We start from the raw sequence: 17,856 nt of genomic DNA, 5'->3' as shown, positions 1-17,856 counted from the left end.
TACCTGGAGTCAGTAAATCTATTGATTGTAAAAGCAGTTGCTCTGCACATACTCTGTGATTGTTTGTTCAACAGAAAATAACTCCATACAAAATCAAGCAGATGGTGAAACCATTTAGGGGTAGTATTCTCTCACTCTCAAAGTCACAACACTCAAGGGTAGGTAACCTAGGTAGTGGTACCCTAGAGGAGCACACGGAAACACGTACTGTACCTGTCATGTTGTCCATGGAGAAATCCCCGACGTCTATGGAGTCTGGGAGTTTGGACATGCTACAGCTGGAGACAAAAATGAATCCATTAGGGAAAGAAACAAACAGCCAATCTGAGTCTGGATCCAACATGTGAACTGAACATTGTAGGTAATAGGCTGTAACACACAGCCAAAGTATCAGTCAATACCACAATCAAAACTACAGGAAACCTCCTCTCTAGCACAGCCAATGCAAAATTGTGCAATCAAATGCACTGCAAAAAGATAAAAAAATAAAAATACAAAAAAATGTCCTGATGTAGTTTAGGCATTACTCATGCTTGGCTCACCTGTTCCCTAGCCCCTAAGGAAGCTCCATAAATAGCAGGAGAATTAGTTTCTGGTTCTTGTGATTCATTATGACAGTGCAATGCTTTTCTCTCCCAGGTCACTGTTTAGGTTATTCATCAGTGTGCCACGCAGAGTAGACTGGACTGGAGAAGACCATGTGCCAATGGCAGGCTGACTCTCAGGTCCAGAGCACAGGGTACAGACTTAAGAGGGCTTTCATTGCTAAACAAACAGCTACTGTGGACCTGCTCAGCCAAACATCGCTCAGACAAGAAGGGAACACAGTGGAGTCACACAGTCAGACACACAACACAATGCACACATCTGGACAATGCTGATGACATTGGGGAAATAACAAGACTGCGATGAAAACAGTGCTGTCAAAGCCAGTGATGGGGAAGCTTTGCTACCACTAAGCTAAGCTCACAACTAACCAATATTAGATAGCTGCCCCTACAATCGGCACCAACATCTCTCAGGCCTTCCTAACCCAAGCGAATATTACCCAACAATTTGGAGAGAGAAACCATGTCTAATCCACTGTTAACGTGTCTACACTCTCTCAGCCATTTAAGCTGCCCTGACTTTTGGCTCTAACAATATGACCAGCTCTGTATGACTTCCTTCCCTCTCTTTCCCTGGCAGTGGCACTGATCCCAGAGCCCAGCAAAAACTCATGTCCACAGCAGTGGTATGGTCTACTCATCCTGGGTGCCTACTGCCCAGGAGCAAGATTGTATAATACTTGTCAACAGGTTTGAATAAGACAGACAAATTACAAGTATTAACCACACGGCACTCACAAACAGCAATGACGCAAACAACTCAGGGACAACACCACAGCAGAGAACAGACCCAGATATTAACAGGATGGTTCAGTTTTGATTTGACAACACTGGCAGGCATCACCACACAGACAGACCCAGCCTTTGCCTGTCACTGAGCACGATTTAACCACAAAGTCAGTGCTTACCAAAAGTAGGAGGACTAACGGGCTGGCATAGGATATAGCTATGATGTCGTCTTGTTCACTGTGTGATAGGTGTGTGTGACATGTACACAGTTATAGCTCAGTGTCTATGAAAACAAAGCATTGAAGAGTAACAGTACCAATGACTTGACACATGCCAACTCTTTAACTCAGCGTACTATGAGCCGGAATGAGGTGGCCAGTAAACATCGACTTCCTCTTTGTACATTTTCATTTTCCTGTTTAGCATTCCAATACCAGTTACAAAGCTTAATATTACATAACGAGTAAGAATAGTTGTAGAGATCTTCGCTCTGAAGTAACCAAATTGCACTTTTTAATGGCTGATTTAAGCGAGTCAGGTTTCAGAATGAAGTAATTTACACCACTCCTGTTGCTTATGTCTTGAACTACTGTGGAGACTTACCACCTGGATGATCCCATTCAACACACGCACCCACCTTATTTATTGGTGGGATACATAGTTAAACAATTCTCTGGAACACATCGACACTCACGCAGCTACTATTTTAACCTTGGCCAGGAGTCTAAGGATAGCAATATGTCCAACAAATTACAACTAAAACAAAAGTAGGTTAATCTACAACTAGACTCTCTCTAGCTTACAATGGGGTAAAATGAGAGGCTCACCTACCAATATTAGATGGTGACTCACTTCATGGCAAGCATACAGGAAGAAAAAATATCCATATTGGCTAGCCTAAACATTACATAGTTGCAAGGAAGAAGCAATTTCACAAACACATGCGTGGTTTCCGCTTTTCACGTGGACTCTCAGAAAATTATTAGAGGGGAGGACTTTGCTGATTTGTTGTGACAGGGAACGACTCAGCCACATGTAAAGTCATCATCCGTAGTGTTTAAAAATAGACTAGTATCACAAGCGCAGACAGCAATAAACCACATGACCTTGCCAGTAAATCCATGACCAACTGTACTCAATAGAGCTAGCTAGTGGAGCTAAATATGAAAGAACAAATGGGCTAGTTTGCCTGACAGACTGATATCGCTTGTAACAGTCGGAGGTTAACGTCATACATTTGTTTGGAAATGTTCTCTACCCAAGCCAGAATGTTGACTATAATATAATAGCTCTGGTGTAGAATTCTGCAGTCAGCATGCCAATTGCACACTCCCTCAAAACTTGAAACTAGAGGTCGACCGATTAATCGGAATGGCCGATTATTTCGGCCCGATATCAAGTTTTCATAACAATCGTAATCGCCATTTTAGGACACAGATTGCGGGCGATTACATTGCACTCCACGAGGAGACTGTATGGCAGGCTGACTGCCTGTTACCGAGTGCAGCAAGAAGCCAAGGTAAGTTACTAGCTAGCATTAAACTTATCTTATAAAAATAAAAAAAATCAATCTTAACATAATCACTAGTTTAATACACATGGTTGATAATATTACTAGTTCATCTAGCTTGTCCTGCATTGCGTTGCATAGAATCGATGAGGTGCCATTTAATTTCGCATCACAGCCTACTTCGCCAAACTAGTGATGATTTAACAAGCGCATTCGCAAAAAAAGGCACTGTCGTTGCACCAATGTGTACCTAACCATAAACATCAATGCCTTTCTTTAAAATCAATACACAAGTATATATTTTTAAACCTGCATATTTAGTAAATATTGCCTGCCAACATGAATTTCCTATAACTAGGGAAATTTTGTCACTTCTCTTGCGTTCCGTGCAAGCAGTCAGGGTATATGCAGCAGTTTGGGCTCGTTGCAAACTGTGTGAAGACCATTTATTCCGAACAAAGACCGTAATTAATTTGCCAGAATTGCACATAATTATGACATAACATTGAAGGTTGTGCAATGTAACAGAAAAATTTAGCCTTAGGGATGCCACCCGTTAGATAAAATACGGAACGGTTCCGTATTTCACTGAAAGAATAAACGTTTTATTTTTTAAATTATAATTTCCGGATTCGACCATATTAATGACCTATGGCTTGTAATTCTGTGTGTTATTATGTTATAACTAAGTCTATGATTTGATATCTGATAGAGCAGTCTGAGCGGTGGTAGGCAGCAGCAGGCTCATAAACATTCATTCAAACAGCACTTTCGTGCATTTGCCAGCAGCTCTTCGCTGTGCTTCAAGCATTGCAGTGTTTATGACTTCAAGCCTATCAACTCCCGAGATTAGGCTGTTGTAACCGATGTGAAATGGCTAGCTAATTAGCGGGGTGCACGCTAATAGCGGTTCAATCGGTGACGTCACTCGCTCTGAGACCTTGAAGTAGTTGTTCCCCTTGCTCTGCAAGGGCCGCGGCTTTTGTGGAGCGATAGGTAACGATGCTTCGAGGGTGGCTGTTGTCGATGTGTTCCTGGTTTGAGCCCAGGTAGGAGCGAGGAGAGGGACTGTTACACTGGCAATACTAAAGTGCCTATGAGAACATTCAATAGTCAAAGGTATATGAAATACAAATGATAGAGAGAGAAATAGTCCTATAACAACGTAAAACTTCTTACCTGGGAATATTGAAGACTGATGTTAAAAGGAACCACCAGCTTTCATATGTTCTCATGTTCTGAGCAAGGAACTTAAACGTTAGTTTTTTTACATGGCACATATTGCACTTTAACTTTCTTCTCCAACACTTTGTTTTTGCATTATTTAAAACAAATTGAACATGTTTCATTATTTATTTGAGGCTAAATTGATTTTATTGATGTATTATATTAAGTTAAAATAAGTGTTCACGGGGCCTCCCGGGTGGCGCAGTGGTTAAGGGCGCTGTACTGCAGCGCCAGCTGTGCCACCAGAGGCTCTGTCGCAACCGGCCGCGACCGGGAGATCCGTGGGGCGACGCACAATTGGCCTAGCGTCGTCCGGGTTAGGGAAGGCTTGGCCGGTAGGGATATCCTTGTCTCATCGCGCACCAGCAACTCCTGTGGCGGGCCCGGGTGCAGTGCACGCTAACCAAGGTTGCCAGGTGCACGGTGTTTCCTCCGACACATTGGTGCGGCTGGCTTCTGGGTTGGATGAGCGCTGTGTTAAGAAGCAGTGCGGCTTGGTTAGGTTGTGTATCGGAGGGTTAAAATTCAACAAATTATTTTTAAATGACAAAATAAGTGTTCAGTCAGTATTGTTGTAACTATCATTATTACAAATAAATACATTTTAAAAAATTGGCCGATTTATCGGCATCTGCTTTTTTGGTCCTCCAAAACTCGGTATCGGCATTGAAAAATCATAAATCGGTCAACCTCTACTTGAGACATCTGTGTTGTGTGACACAACTACACATTTTTGTGGCCTTTTATTGTGCACTTGTGTGATGATCATGCTGTTTAATCAGCTTCTTGTCAGGTGGATGCACTATCTTGGCAAAGGAGAAATGCACACTAACAGGGATGTAAACACAATTGATATGCAGGAATGTCCACCAAAGCTGTTGCCAGAGAATACAGTGTTTTTCTAACATAAGCTGCCTCCAAAGTCATTTTAGAGAATTTGTCAATATGTCCAACCAGCCTCAACCACAGACCACATGTAACCACACCAGCCCAGGACCTCCACATCTGGCTTCATCACCTGCCGGATAATCTGATATTCTAATATTTCTGTCTGTAATAAAGCCCTTTGTGGGGAAAAACTCATTCTTATTGGCTCGGCCAATATGACACCCCCCCAACACTTTCCCTGGTTGCCACTACTCACGATCAACTAAAAATATTATGTTTCATACAAGTTATTTTGAGGTAGAGTGGCATTGTACCCCAAGTTACCCAACAATTGACATGTGTTACATTTAGCCCCATTATCCCCTATGCACTTACTGCTAATTGCAAAGCTGTATAGTGCATAACCATGCCACTGCTAAAAACTCAGTTTAAAATGGTTCAGTTCGTGCAGATTTGGGAGTTGAAAAATAAAGTAAGAATCGAAAGCTGGAATCCCTTTTTTTAACAAAGGCCATTAAAACTGCTGTTCTGACGATTGCAAGAACTGTTGTGCATTGACTGTGTCAGAATCCATGTTTTCCTCCCTATGGCTCACATAACTAGAATAGGCAACGAGAGGAATATTTATCTTGCATAGAACACACACGCCGATTCGGGTAAATAAGATCATCTATTCTACTATGGGGTTTTCCGATTTTTCTATGAATTAGTAGTTTTATTTGACCAGGAAAAGTTGCGCCTAAGCAGAAATATTTTTTAATGTTCAATTTTTTCAATTATTGCTGCGTGGCGGCAATTATTTTGCCTTGGCGGTGCACCACAGCACATGGAACGGGAAAACACTGGTTAGTGCGCGTGCATCGTCTTCCGTCTTGTGCACGTGCTTCAGGTGATTAGCAAACAAATCGTGATAGCCACACACAGAGACCAGTGTTTAACTCGTTTTAAAAATAGTTTCCTGTGGATATGTTGTCTAATTTAAACCCACAAAAAGTCCAAATTAGCGGACAACAGGTAGAGTAAGTTCTAATTGAATTTAATTCTACATTCGCGTCAGAGGAGACGTATTGGATCTCATCACTACAGATGAACGTGACTTGTCAAGGGACAGCATAGGAACGTCGGTTAGTTATGCGAATTCACAATAATCAACTACCTTGTTGGTTGTTAAGTTAGTTAACATTAACTAGCTATTAATAGCAGACAACAGGTGTAGACCATTAGTGAAATGCTTACTTGCGGGTCCATTTCCAACAATGCAGTTAAAAATAAATGACACGAGGAATAACGAAGTAAAAATTGAGGTAGCTAGCTATGTAAAGTGATTAGGTAACAGGAAAGATAAGACCGTAGCAGCATCGTATGTTGTGAGTCGTCAGTATGCACATGTTGGGGTGTCAGATTCCTGTGTGCATTGTCAGCAGGCAGTCCGGGTGGTAATTTGACTAGCTATTTAGTAGTATTGTTTAGAATATTTGGTTTGAATGGATGTTAAGAGTGGCAACAACCGAGGCTAACTAGCGTTACTAGCCAGATAACCAGTTGGCAACCAGATACCATAAGATTTGTAACCACTAAGTTAACGGAAACACGTTAGCTAGCCTGTGCAAAGTCAAGTGAGGAGTTAAAATACGTGGGAAACTAACGCTAGATTTTATTGATGTAAACCTATTTGCAGCCCGATGGTCTTACCAGTCAAACAAATACCACAGACCACTTGAGCTAGGTAGCTTTAACCATAGTAAGCTAATAACGTTTTATCAACACCAATTTTGAACTAACTTTAGTTGAATGACGTTAGCTAGAAATGCTAGCGAGGTAGATTTGACGTTATTGGCAAGCAAATCGCGTACCTTCCATTGATGTCAAAGGGAAGCGTCTGATCATCTCCGACGACGGAATCCATCCTGAAATGGTATTCCCTTTTAATTTATATCAATATTTACGAGTAAACCTCAACATGAAGCGGGTATAAAATTCAAAGCAGCCGTTACTACCGCCATTTTGATTTAACGTCATTATGGGTGTATTAATTATGTCTTGCAACGGAAGCCGTTTAACATTTTAAATAACCAAACGAACCGATGAGGGACGTACTTGAATTTGTCCAATAGAAACTCTGGTTTTCGTCGTAAAACGTTTTAGTTTGGAGTAAACGTTTTCTGTTGCAGAACTTTTGCAACAGAATAGGTGTAATGAATACACCCCAATGCCACCAAGTGTGCAACCTTGGAAATTCTAGGGTGGAGCCCAAAAGCAGGCGCGCAGTGTCCGATTGGTCAAAATAAATACACTTTTCCTAATGATTGGTGGGGAGGCTCATGGAAAAATGTAGTGTGTGTATGAAGCTGGCCTAGTTGTTAGGTACGCAAATACTCGGAAAATGAAACCATTGTTTTTATTTTAAAACTAAGAAAAAGAATGAGTTAACAATTATTGCTTACATTATATTTGACCATGGATGGACACTTTTTCATAATGACACCACCAGTGAAATAAAGCTTATGGCTTTGTCGTCTGCTCCCTTACAAAACATGTCATGTGGTAGGTAGTGTTATATCAAACAGTTTTAAAATATTGGTCTATTTCCCTTGTGGTAGCTAAATTTACTCAAAATATTCACATTTTAGGTTTTACTAATCTCATATTCTAATGTTGTGACATTTGATGCCTCCACAGATTATAGATGACTATGGAGGTTGCCTGGCATGAGTGGGGGAGTTTGGTCATGATGGTTTTACCTGGGTTCATAGCACCCTCTGCTGACCATCTATGGCAGTGGTTTTCAAACCTGGTTCTCGGGACCCAAAGGGGTGCACATTTTTGTTTTTGCCCTCGCACTACACACCTCATCAGGATTTTTGAATCAGGTGTGTTTGCTAGGGCAAACACAAAAATGTGCACCCCTTTGGATCCCTAGGACCCGGATTGAGAACCACTGATGGGAATTCTTGCTTCTTTAATTACAGATACAAAGCAAACCTGATTCTAATGATCACCAAATCGTCAAGTCCATTAGTTCTGGAATACATGAAACAAAATGTGGACTGCTAGGTTACTGGTACTTCAGCAGTGATCTTAGTGGACTTGGTCAATCAGGTCACTTTAGGGCAGGGGTGTCCAACATACTGCCTGTGTAAAATGACTAAAACCAAATTGAAACTGTAGAAATTATACTAGACATTCAGGGAGCTTTTAAAAAATCCCCTATGGATAGAGTACTATTTTTGATGGAGTGGATATAAAGTGCATTCGGAAAGACCCCTTTACTTTTTCCACATTTTGTTACGTTACAGCCTTATTAAAACATTTATGAAATTGTTTTTTCCCCCTCATCAATCTACACACAATACCCCATAATGACAAAGCAAAAAACAGGTTTAGACATTTTTGCAAATGAATTGAACATTTTAAAAAACTTTGCACATTTACATAAGTATTCAGACCCGATAGTCAGGATTTTGTTGAAGCACCTTTGAAAGTGATTATAGCCTCAAGTCTTATTGGGTATGACGCTACAACCTTGGCACGCCTATATTATTTGGGGAGTTTCTCCCATTCTTCTCTGCAGATCTTCTCAAGCTCTGTCAGGTTGGAGGGGGAGTGTCGCTACACAGCAATTTGAGGTCTCTCCAGAGATGTTCCGGGCTCTGGCTGGGCCCCTCAAGGACATTCAGAGACTTGTCCCGAAGCCACTCCTGCGTTGTCTTGGCTGTGTGCTTAGGATCATTGTTCTGTTGGAGCTTCACCCCAGGCTGAGGTCCTGAGTGCTCTGGAGGAGGTTTTCATCAAGGATCTTTGTACTTTGCTCTGTTTACCTTTCCCTCAATCATGACGAGTCTCCCAGTTCCAGCCGCTGAAGAACATCCACACAGTATGATAATACCACCACCATGCTTCACCGTAGGGATGGTGCCAGGTTTCCTCTAGACGTGATGCTTGGCATTCAGGCCAAATAGTTCAATATTGGTTTCATCAGACCAGAGGATCTTGTTTCTCATGGTCTGAGAGTCTTTAGGTGCCTTTTGGCAAACTCCAAGTGGGCTGTCATGTGCCTTTTACTGATTAGTGGAGTGCTGCAGAGATGGTTGTCCTTCTGGAAGGTTCTCCCTTCTCAGAGGAACTCTGGAGCTCTGTCAGAGTGACCATCAGGTTCTTGGTCACCTCCCTGACTAAGGCCCTTCTCCCCCGATTGCTCAGTTTGGCCGGGTGGCCAGTTCTAGGAATTGAATACATTCTTAATGTACCTTTATTTAACTAGGCAAGTCAGTTAAGAACCCATTCTTATTTTCAATGATGGCCTAGGAACAGTGGGTTAACTGCCTTGTTCAGTGGCAGAACGACAGATTTTTACCTTGTCAGCTCGGAGATTCGATCTTGCAACCTTTCAGTTACTGGCCCAACACTCTAACCACTAGGCTACCTGCCGCCCCAAAGAAGCAACAGGTTCAAGGGACCAAGCCGTTCCACATTTCTTGATCATTATATTACTCAGGTGATTCAAATACAACAGTCGATCATTCATGAATTAAACCCTAAAGCAGGGGTGTCTTAACTCATTTTGTCCCAGGTCCGCATTCGGTCGCACTGTGTGTTATACAGTGCATTCGGAAAGTATTCAAACCCCTTGACTTTTTCCACTTTGTTACATTACAGCCTTATTCTGAAATTGACAAAAAAATATGTTTTTCCTCAATCTGCACACAGTACTGATAATGACAAAGTGAAAACAGGTGTTTAGAAAATGTGCTAATTTATTAAAAATAAAACACAGAAATACCTTATTTAAATAAGTATTCAGACCCTTTGTTATGAGACTCGATATTGAGCTCCATTGATCCTCCTTGAGATGTTTCTACAACTTGTTTGGAGTCCACCTGTGGTAAATTCAATTGATTGGACATGATTTGGAAAGGCACACACCTGTCTATATAAGGTCCCATAGTTGACAGTGCATGTCAGAGCAAAAACCAAGCCGTGAGGTCGAAGGAATTGTCAAATTCCGCAGAGCTCCGAGATAGGATTGTGTCAAGGCACAGATTGGGGGAAGGGTACCAGAACATTTCTGCAGCATTGAAGGTCTCCAAGTACACAGTGGCATCCATCATTCTTAAATGGAAGAAGTTTGGAACGACCAAGACACTTCTACATGGGCTCCCAAGTGGCCCAGCAGTCTAAGGCACTGCATCTCAGTGGTAGAGGCGTCACTACAGACCCTGGTTAGATTCCAGGCTGTATCACAACCGGCTGTGATTGGGAGTCCCATAGGGCGGAGCACAATTGTCCCAGCGTCGTCCAGGTTAGGGTTTGGCCGGGGTAGGCCGTCATTGTAAATAAGTATTTGTTCTTAACTGACTTGCCTAGTTAAATAAAGGTTAAATAAAATAAAAAAATCTATCTCCTATTTACAGTTGAAGACAGAAGTTTACATACATTTCGGTTGGAGTCATTAAAACTAATTTTTCAACCACTCCACAAATTTCTTGTTAACAAACTACAGTTTTGGCAAGTCGGTTAGGACATCTACTTTGTGCATGACACAAGTAGTTTTTCCAACTATTGTTTACAGGCAGATTGTTTCACAAAAAAATTCACTGTATCACAATTCCAGTGGGTCAGAAGTTTACATACACTAAGTTGACTGCCTTTATACAGCTTGGAAAATTCCAGAAAATGATGTCATGGCTTTAGAAGCTTCTGATAGGCTAATTGACATAATTTGAGTCAATTGGAGCTGTACCTGTGGATGTATTTCAAAGCCTACCTTCAAACTCAGTACCCCTTTGCTTGACATCATGGGAAAATTAAAATAAATCAGCCAAGACCTCAGAAAACATTGTAGACCTCCACAAGTCAGGATCATCCTTGGGAGCAATTTCCAAACACCTGAAGGTACCACGTTCATCTGTACAAACAATAGTATGCAAGTATAAACACCATGGGACCACACAGTCGTCATACCGCTCAGGAAGGAGTCGTGTTCTGTCTCCTAGAGATTAGCGTACTTTGGTACGAAAAGAGCAAATCAATCCCAGAACGACCGCAAAGGACCTTGTGAAGATGCTGGAGGAAACGGGTACAAAAGTATCTATATCCACAGTAAAACAAGTCTTATAGTGACATAACCTGAAAGGCCGCTCAGCAAGGAAGAAGCCACTGCTCCAAAACCGCCATAAAAAAACAGACTACGGTTTGCAACTGCACATGGGGACAAAGATCGTACTTTTTTGAGAAATGTCCTCTGGTCTGATGAAACAAAAATAGAACTGTTTGGCCATAATGACCATCATTATGTTTGGAGGAAAAAGGGGGACGCTTGCAAGCCGAAGAACACCATCCCAACCGTGAAGCACGGGTGTGGAAGCATCATGTTGTGGGGGTGCTTTGCTGCAGGAGGGACTGGTGCACTTCACAAAATGGATGGCATCAAGAGGAAGGAAAATGATGTGGATATATTGAAGCAACATCTCAAGACATCAGTCAGGAAGTCAAAGCTTGGTCGCAAATGGGTCTTCCAAATGGACAATGACCCCAAGCATACTTCCAAAGTTGTGGCAAAATGGCTTAAGGACAAAAAAGTCAAGGTATTGGAGTGGCCATCACAAAGCCTTAACCTCAGTCCTATAGAACATTTGTGGGCAGAACTGAAAAAGTGTGTGCAGAGCAAGGAGGCCTACAAACCTGACTCAGTTACACCAGCTCTGTCAGGAGGAATGGGCCAAAATTCACCCAACTTATTGTGGGAAGCTTGTGGAAGGCTACCCAAAACATTTGACCCAAGTTAAACAATTTAAAGGCAATGCTACCAAATACTAATTGGGTGTATGTAAATTTCTGACCCACTGGGAATGTGATGAAAGAAATAAAAGCTGAAATAAATCATTCTCTATTATTCTGACATTTCACATTCTTAAAATAAAGTGGTGATCCTAAGTGACCTAGAACAGGGAATGTTTACTAGGATTAAATGTCAGGAATTGTGAAAAACTGAGTTTAAATGTATTTGGCTAAGATGTATGTAAACTTCTGACTTCAACTGTAAGTATATGATTTTCCCTCCCTCTTCCTAGCCTGGGTACCAGTCTGTTTCTGCTATTAAGGAGTGGATTGATAATTCAAAACAGACGGGTACCCAGGCTACCCCTCACCCTCTGTTACCAACTTAATGCACACTGTGTTCACCATGCTCCTCTCGCCTTGCTCAGTTAAGCACAAGCCACTTTTCCATCTAATTAAAATTAGTGGGCCGCCATTGCTTGTAGGCTGACAGACGGAACATGACAAACTCGATCAGGCACTTCTCAGTGTTTTGCGTGCGCACTGAGCGAAGAATGCTTACAGACGTTCATAATGGATGGCAATGTTGTCCAAGTAGACCGCCAGTCCAGGGACCCCTCCAAGGATGATGGATATTATTTTCTGGAAATATCTGGGAACCGAACTGAGACCAAAAGGCGTTATGGAATGGATTATTCCCCGGATGAGTCACAAATGCTAGTAGGTTCCTCCCTACTCTCTGGGTGTAGGGGATCTTGACGAAGGTCCAGCTTTGGAAACTCAACCGTAGCCGACTATCTGTTCTGTTAATTATGTTTTGGGGTAAGTGTTATCATTCCATCTACAACAGCCAGTGACTAAGACATTCAGAGGAAGTGAGTCAGAGGAAAAAGCAGGAGACAGGGCGCAAGATTCCGCAGAAGGAAGAGAAGTGGGGAATGTATGACATTTTTTATCCTTGGTTGTAGATCACCTTTAATATCGCAGATACTGTAGATTGTGGCTTTCCAATCCCACATATATCTTTTGGTAAATATATATACAGTACCAGTCAAAAGTTTGGACACACCTACTCATCCAAGGGTTTTTCTTTATTTGTACTATTTTCTACATTGTAGAATAATAGGGAAGACATCAAAACTATGAAATAACACATGGAATCAGGTACTGGGAACAGGCACTTCTATTAACCAAAAAAGTGTTAAACCCCTCCCTCTATATATGAAAATAGCTTCCCTTGACTTTTCTCCATTATTTTCTTCTCATCTCAGAGCTTGCTCGTTCACTCCCACTAACGCCCATATCTGCTTTTGGTTAGGTTATAATGATGGTAGAACTCTTTCCATGTTCTAAAAAATAATGTATGCACTGCATGCTTATGTTTTACGTGTTAGTCATCAGTTATCTTGCTTCCATCTTTCTTCCTGTATCCTGCTGACCATAGTACGTCCAGCTGTCATAAATGTACGTATGGTCTTGGTTAATGTACTCTTTGGACTAATAACCAGCGTTGGACTAATAACCAAAAGGTTGCAAGTTCAACTCCCCGAGCTGACAAGGTACAAATCTGTCGTTCTGCCCCTGAACAGGCAGTTAACCCACTGTTCCTAGGCCATCATTGAAAATAAGAATTTGTTCTTAACTGACTTGCCTAGTTAAATAAAGGTCAAATTAAAAAATAAAATTTGGCGAGCTTAACCAGGAACTGCAGGGACCTTGGACAGTGCTGGTCCTGGCTGATGATAGTTTCTCCGGACAATCTCGCAAACAGGTGGCCACTCAACTATAGCAGGTAATAGTTTAAATGTTGCATAGTTGAAAATGGTTTTGTAAATTGCTTCAGGGATTCTTTCTCAGCGGGGGAAAGGCGTCACATAGGTCTCTCTTTAAATTCCTAAAAATCCAGTAAGCTTTTGAATTCAGTAAATTGCATTCATGCTTGACTTTTGGGGGTTGTTAAATGTAAATGTATAGGTGCATTTGTAAGGACTAAGTATGAAGAGGCAGGTAGACCTTGCTGGAGTTGGGTGTTTAGAGGAGGGGGCTTGCATTTGCTCTGGTCGAACCGTTTGAACGGACCCACGTGTGGGGCCCGATTGGTGCGTTTGTTTGCTCTCTCTGGCTGAACTGCCTGGCCTGGTGTGGGGCTGCTGCTGCCTGCCCATATGGTCAGAAACAAATCAATAAGTAGGTAGAAAGGTCCACGAATACCGCCCTGTCACGTTCTGACCTTAGTTCCTTTGTTTTGTCTTTGTTTATATGGTCAGGGCGTGAGTTGGGTGGGCAGTCTGTTTGTTTTTCTATGTTGGTTTTTGAGGTCGGCCTAGTATGGTTCTCAAGCAGAGGCAGCTGTCAATTGTTGTCCCTGATTGAGAATCATACTTAGGTAGCCTGGGTTTCAGTTTTGGGTTGTGGGTGTTTGTCTTCCGTGTCAGTGTTTGTCGCCACACAGGACTGTTTCGTTTCTTCACGTTTATTATTTTGTTCCAGTGTTCCGTTGTGTTTTTTGAATAAATCAATATGGACACTTACCACGCTGCGTTTTGGTCCTCCGATCCTTCTCGCTTCTCCTCCTCAGAAGAGGAGGTTGAGGTTCGTTACAGAAACACCCACCACAAAAGGACCAAGCAGCGTGGTAACGGGCAGCAGCAGCGATTGCAGGACTCATGGACTTGGGAGGAGATTCTGGGAGGCAAGGGACCATGGGCACAGGCTGGAGAATATCACCGCCCCAAGGCTGAGCTGGAGGCAGCGAAAGCTGAGAGCACCGGACAGGTGGGAGACTATGGCAGCCCCGGAGTGAAGGGCGATTCTGGCATCGCCGCCGTGACAGGCAGCTCTGGCAGCTCCTGGCTGACTGACGGCTCTGGCAGCTCCTGGCTGACTGACGGCTCTGGCAGCTCCTGGCTGACTGGCGGCTCTGGCAGCTCCTGGCTGACTGGCGGCTCTGGCAGCTCCTGGCTGACTGGCGGCTCTGGCAGCTCCGGACAGACTGGCGGCTCTGGCAGCTCAGGACAGACTGGCGGCTCTGGCAGCTCAGGACAGACTGGCGGCTCTGGCAGCTCAGGAAAGACTGGCGGCTCTGGCAGCTCAGGACAGACGGGGAGACTCTGGCAGCTCAGGACAGACGGGAGTCTCTGGCAGCGCTGGAGAGGAGGAAGGCTCTGACGGCACTGGACAGGCAGGGGCACCTGTAGGGAGAAGACGGAGAGACAGCCTGGTGCGTGGGGCTGCCACCGGAGGGCTTGTACATGGAGGTGGCACCGGACAGACCGGACCGTGAAGGCGCACTGGAGCTCTTGAGCACTGAGCCTGCCCAACCTTACCTGGTTGAATGCTCCCCGTAGCCAGGCAGTGCGGCGAGGTGGAATAGCCCGCACTGGGCTGTGCTGGCGAACCGGGGACACCATGCGTAAGGCTGGTGCTATGTACACCGGCCCGAGGAGACGCACTGGAGACCAGATACATAGAGCCGGCTTCATGGCACCTGGCTCGATGCCCACTCTAGCCCGGCAGATACGAGGAGCTGGAATGTACCGCACCGGGCTATGCACACGCACCGGAGACACCGTGCGCTCCACCGCATAACACGGTGCCTGCCCGGTCCCTCTCTCTCTCCGGTAAGCACGGGAAGTTGGCGCAGGTCTCCTACCTGACTTCACCACACTCCCCGTGTGCCCCCCCCCCCAATACATTTTTGGGGCTGCCTCTCGGGCTTCCTTCCACGCCGCCGTGCTGACTCCATTCGCCGGTATCCCTCCTCACACTGCTCCAGAGAATCCCAGACGGGCTCCGGCACTCTCCCTGGGTCGACCGACCAGCTGTCTATCTCCTCCCAAGTAGTGACATAGTCCAGATCTCGCTCCCATGTCCAGGAGTCCTGCGATCGTGGCTGCTGCCCGTTGCCACGCTGCTTGGTCATTTTGTGGTGGGTGGTTCTGTAACGCTTGTTGTCTGGGGAAGGAGAGGAGGACCAATGCGCAGCGTGGTAAGTGTTCATCATTTAAATATTTTAATGAACACTGAAAACAAAACAATAAACAACCAACGAACAGTCCTGTAAGGTACAACACTAAACAGAAAATAACCACCCACAAAACACAACGGAAAACAGGCTACCTAAATATGGTTCTCAATCAGGGACAACGGTTGACAGCTGCCTCTGATTGAGAACCATACCAGGCCAAACACAGAAATAGAAAATCATAGACAAACTAACGTAGACAACCCACCCAACTCACGCCCTGACCATACTAAAACAAAAGACAAAACAAAGGAACTAAGGTCAGAACATGACACTATTTTCCAAGGTAGCGCTACCCACTTCCCCAGAGAATGGTTATGGTATTTGTGCCTATTAATTGGTCACGGCACTTAATACCTTGTATTAGAACCTATTCTATAGTGTCTGCAAATGTATTACTGGAGAATACGGTTGACTTAATGTCTTAATCCAGTACAGCGCCTCATATCACTGTTGTTGATAACCCACATTACCAAAATTATTCACACTTGTCTTCCTATTTTCACATAATCTTTCATGGTTCCCCCTCCCCATAGGGATAAACCGACCTCTCTCCATATTGCTACTACACGTAACTCAAACAGTGTTTGAATATTTAATTTTTCCTTATTTTTTATAGATTTTTTTAACTCACTAGCTTCTAGAACTCTCGTCTTCCTAAAACTCACTAGCTTCTAGAACTCTCGTCTTCCTAAACCTCACTAGCTTCTAGAACTCTCGTCTTCCTAAAACTCACTAGCTTCTAGAACTCTCGTCTTCCTAAAACTCACTAGCTTCTAGAACTCTCGTCTTCCTAAACCTCACTAGCTTCTAGAACTCTCGTCTTCCTAAAACTCACTAGCTTCTGGAACTCTCGTTTTACAAAACTCACTGCAGCTGGGATTTTTGCCCCTTTTATAGATCTCGCAGGGGAATACCCCCACTAGGGACCTATCCTAATACGGAACTACCCTGCACTGTATTGTCACTCCTGGATCTCGCAGAGGAAAACCTCCACTCGGGATCTATCCTTGAAGGAACCCACCCTACACCTGTTTTTTACCTGGATCTCGCAGAGGAAAACCTCCACTCGGGACCTATCCTTATGAAACCTACCCTATACCAGATATTTACAAACGGTCGTTACAAAATGGGCCTACCGAATAAACTCAGGCTCTCTAGGTCAGCATCCTATAATTGTTCAGCCTACGATTCTCATCTCCCCAAGATGTCAAAATGAGTGGAAACATGTGTAGGAACTGTGCCTACCTTGTATGTTGCCAGCTCCTGCTCCACTGATCTGGACTCTCTGGTTTGACTACAAATCGTGGTGAGCCCAGCTCGCAGCTCCAACGGTTCTAATTCTCAGAGTAAAACAGTCAACGGACATTATGAAAGCTTAACCAAGTGTATTCTTCCCAGAGGATCAATACAGCTGCATTAGACAAAACATGTTTCCACCACCACAAGTATGTATACTTCAATTTAGGAACTCCTCTTTCTCTCCAATCCTTACATCTATTATGGTTCAACAGGAAGACGAAGTAATTGGGTAATAAACCATAATTTCTCCCTTAAGGGGATCTGACAACAAACCCTAATTTTCCTAATCCACAGATGTCCACCCATATCCCCTACAGCAATCCTGTGACTTCCTCCCATCCACCCAGCACATTCCAAAGCCATCTGGCTCCTACAGATAACCATTAACTTCCGATGTAGATACCAGTCTCTAGGATAGCAATGTTCCAAGTTTAACTCAGAATCCAACAGAGTTATCAGCATACTTATGATGGTGGTGGTCATCCATACATACAAAAAAGGAACTGTGTCATGGGTGTGACTAATTGCCCTCATTGTCAAGACAGTAACCTCTTGGGTAATTGAACTGATCATGTGACTTTGATGTGCGTATTTAAATCCCCCTCTTTATGTGTTCTAGGCAGCAGCCCACAGGAAAATATGCAGTCCAGAGACATGGTGGAGTCACGTTGGTAGAGAGCATGTTGCAGTATTTAGGGGAGAGTATGTGGCTACTGAGGATTGTGAAACAGTTAAAAGAAAATGGTTGTCTACGAGCTGGGCACCACATCCTGTTCCTCAATGACTGCATT

General features: G+C 43.6%; 1 protein-coding gene across 6 annotated transcripts in view; it reads right to left on the bottom strand.

Annotated features, from left to right (window-relative positions):
- The window catches only part of cdk5rap2 (CDK5 regulatory subunit associated protein 2), a 72,741-nt gene extending 65,753 nt beyond the window's left edge, over positions 1 to 6,988 (bottom strand). For 4 of the 6 annotated variants that reach the window (XM_052525302.1, XM_052525299.1, XM_052525303.1 and 1 more), the window contains exons 1-2: positions 4,027 to 4,097; positions 214 to 278 (exon numbers count right to left, since the gene is read on the bottom strand). In XM_052525302.1, the coding sequence (XP_052381262.1) occupies positions 214 to 278; positions 4,027 to 4,082 (121 nt within the window). In that variant the 5' untranslated portion in view covers positions 4,083 to 4,097. Of the gene's footprint in view, positions 1 to 213; positions 279 to 2,168; positions 2,277 to 4,026; positions 4,098 to 6,815 lie in introns of those variants that run through there. The other 2 variants (XM_052525304.1, XM_052525305.1) reach the window with 2 other exon arrangements.
- Between the last annotated feature and the right edge of the window lie 10,868 nt (positions 6,989 to 17,856).

This window comes from Oncorhynchus keta, chromosome 9 (genome assembly GCF_023373465.1).
Source record: "Oncorhynchus keta strain PuntledgeMale-10-30-2019 chromosome 9, Oket_V2, whole genome shotgun sequence".
NCBI classification, from domain to species: Eukaryota; Metazoa; Chordata; class Actinopteri; order Salmoniformes; family Salmonidae; genus Oncorhynchus; species Oncorhynchus keta.
The sequence above is the reverse complement of the archived record's forward strand: the minus strand, read 5'-3'. Positions and strand labels throughout refer to the sequence as shown.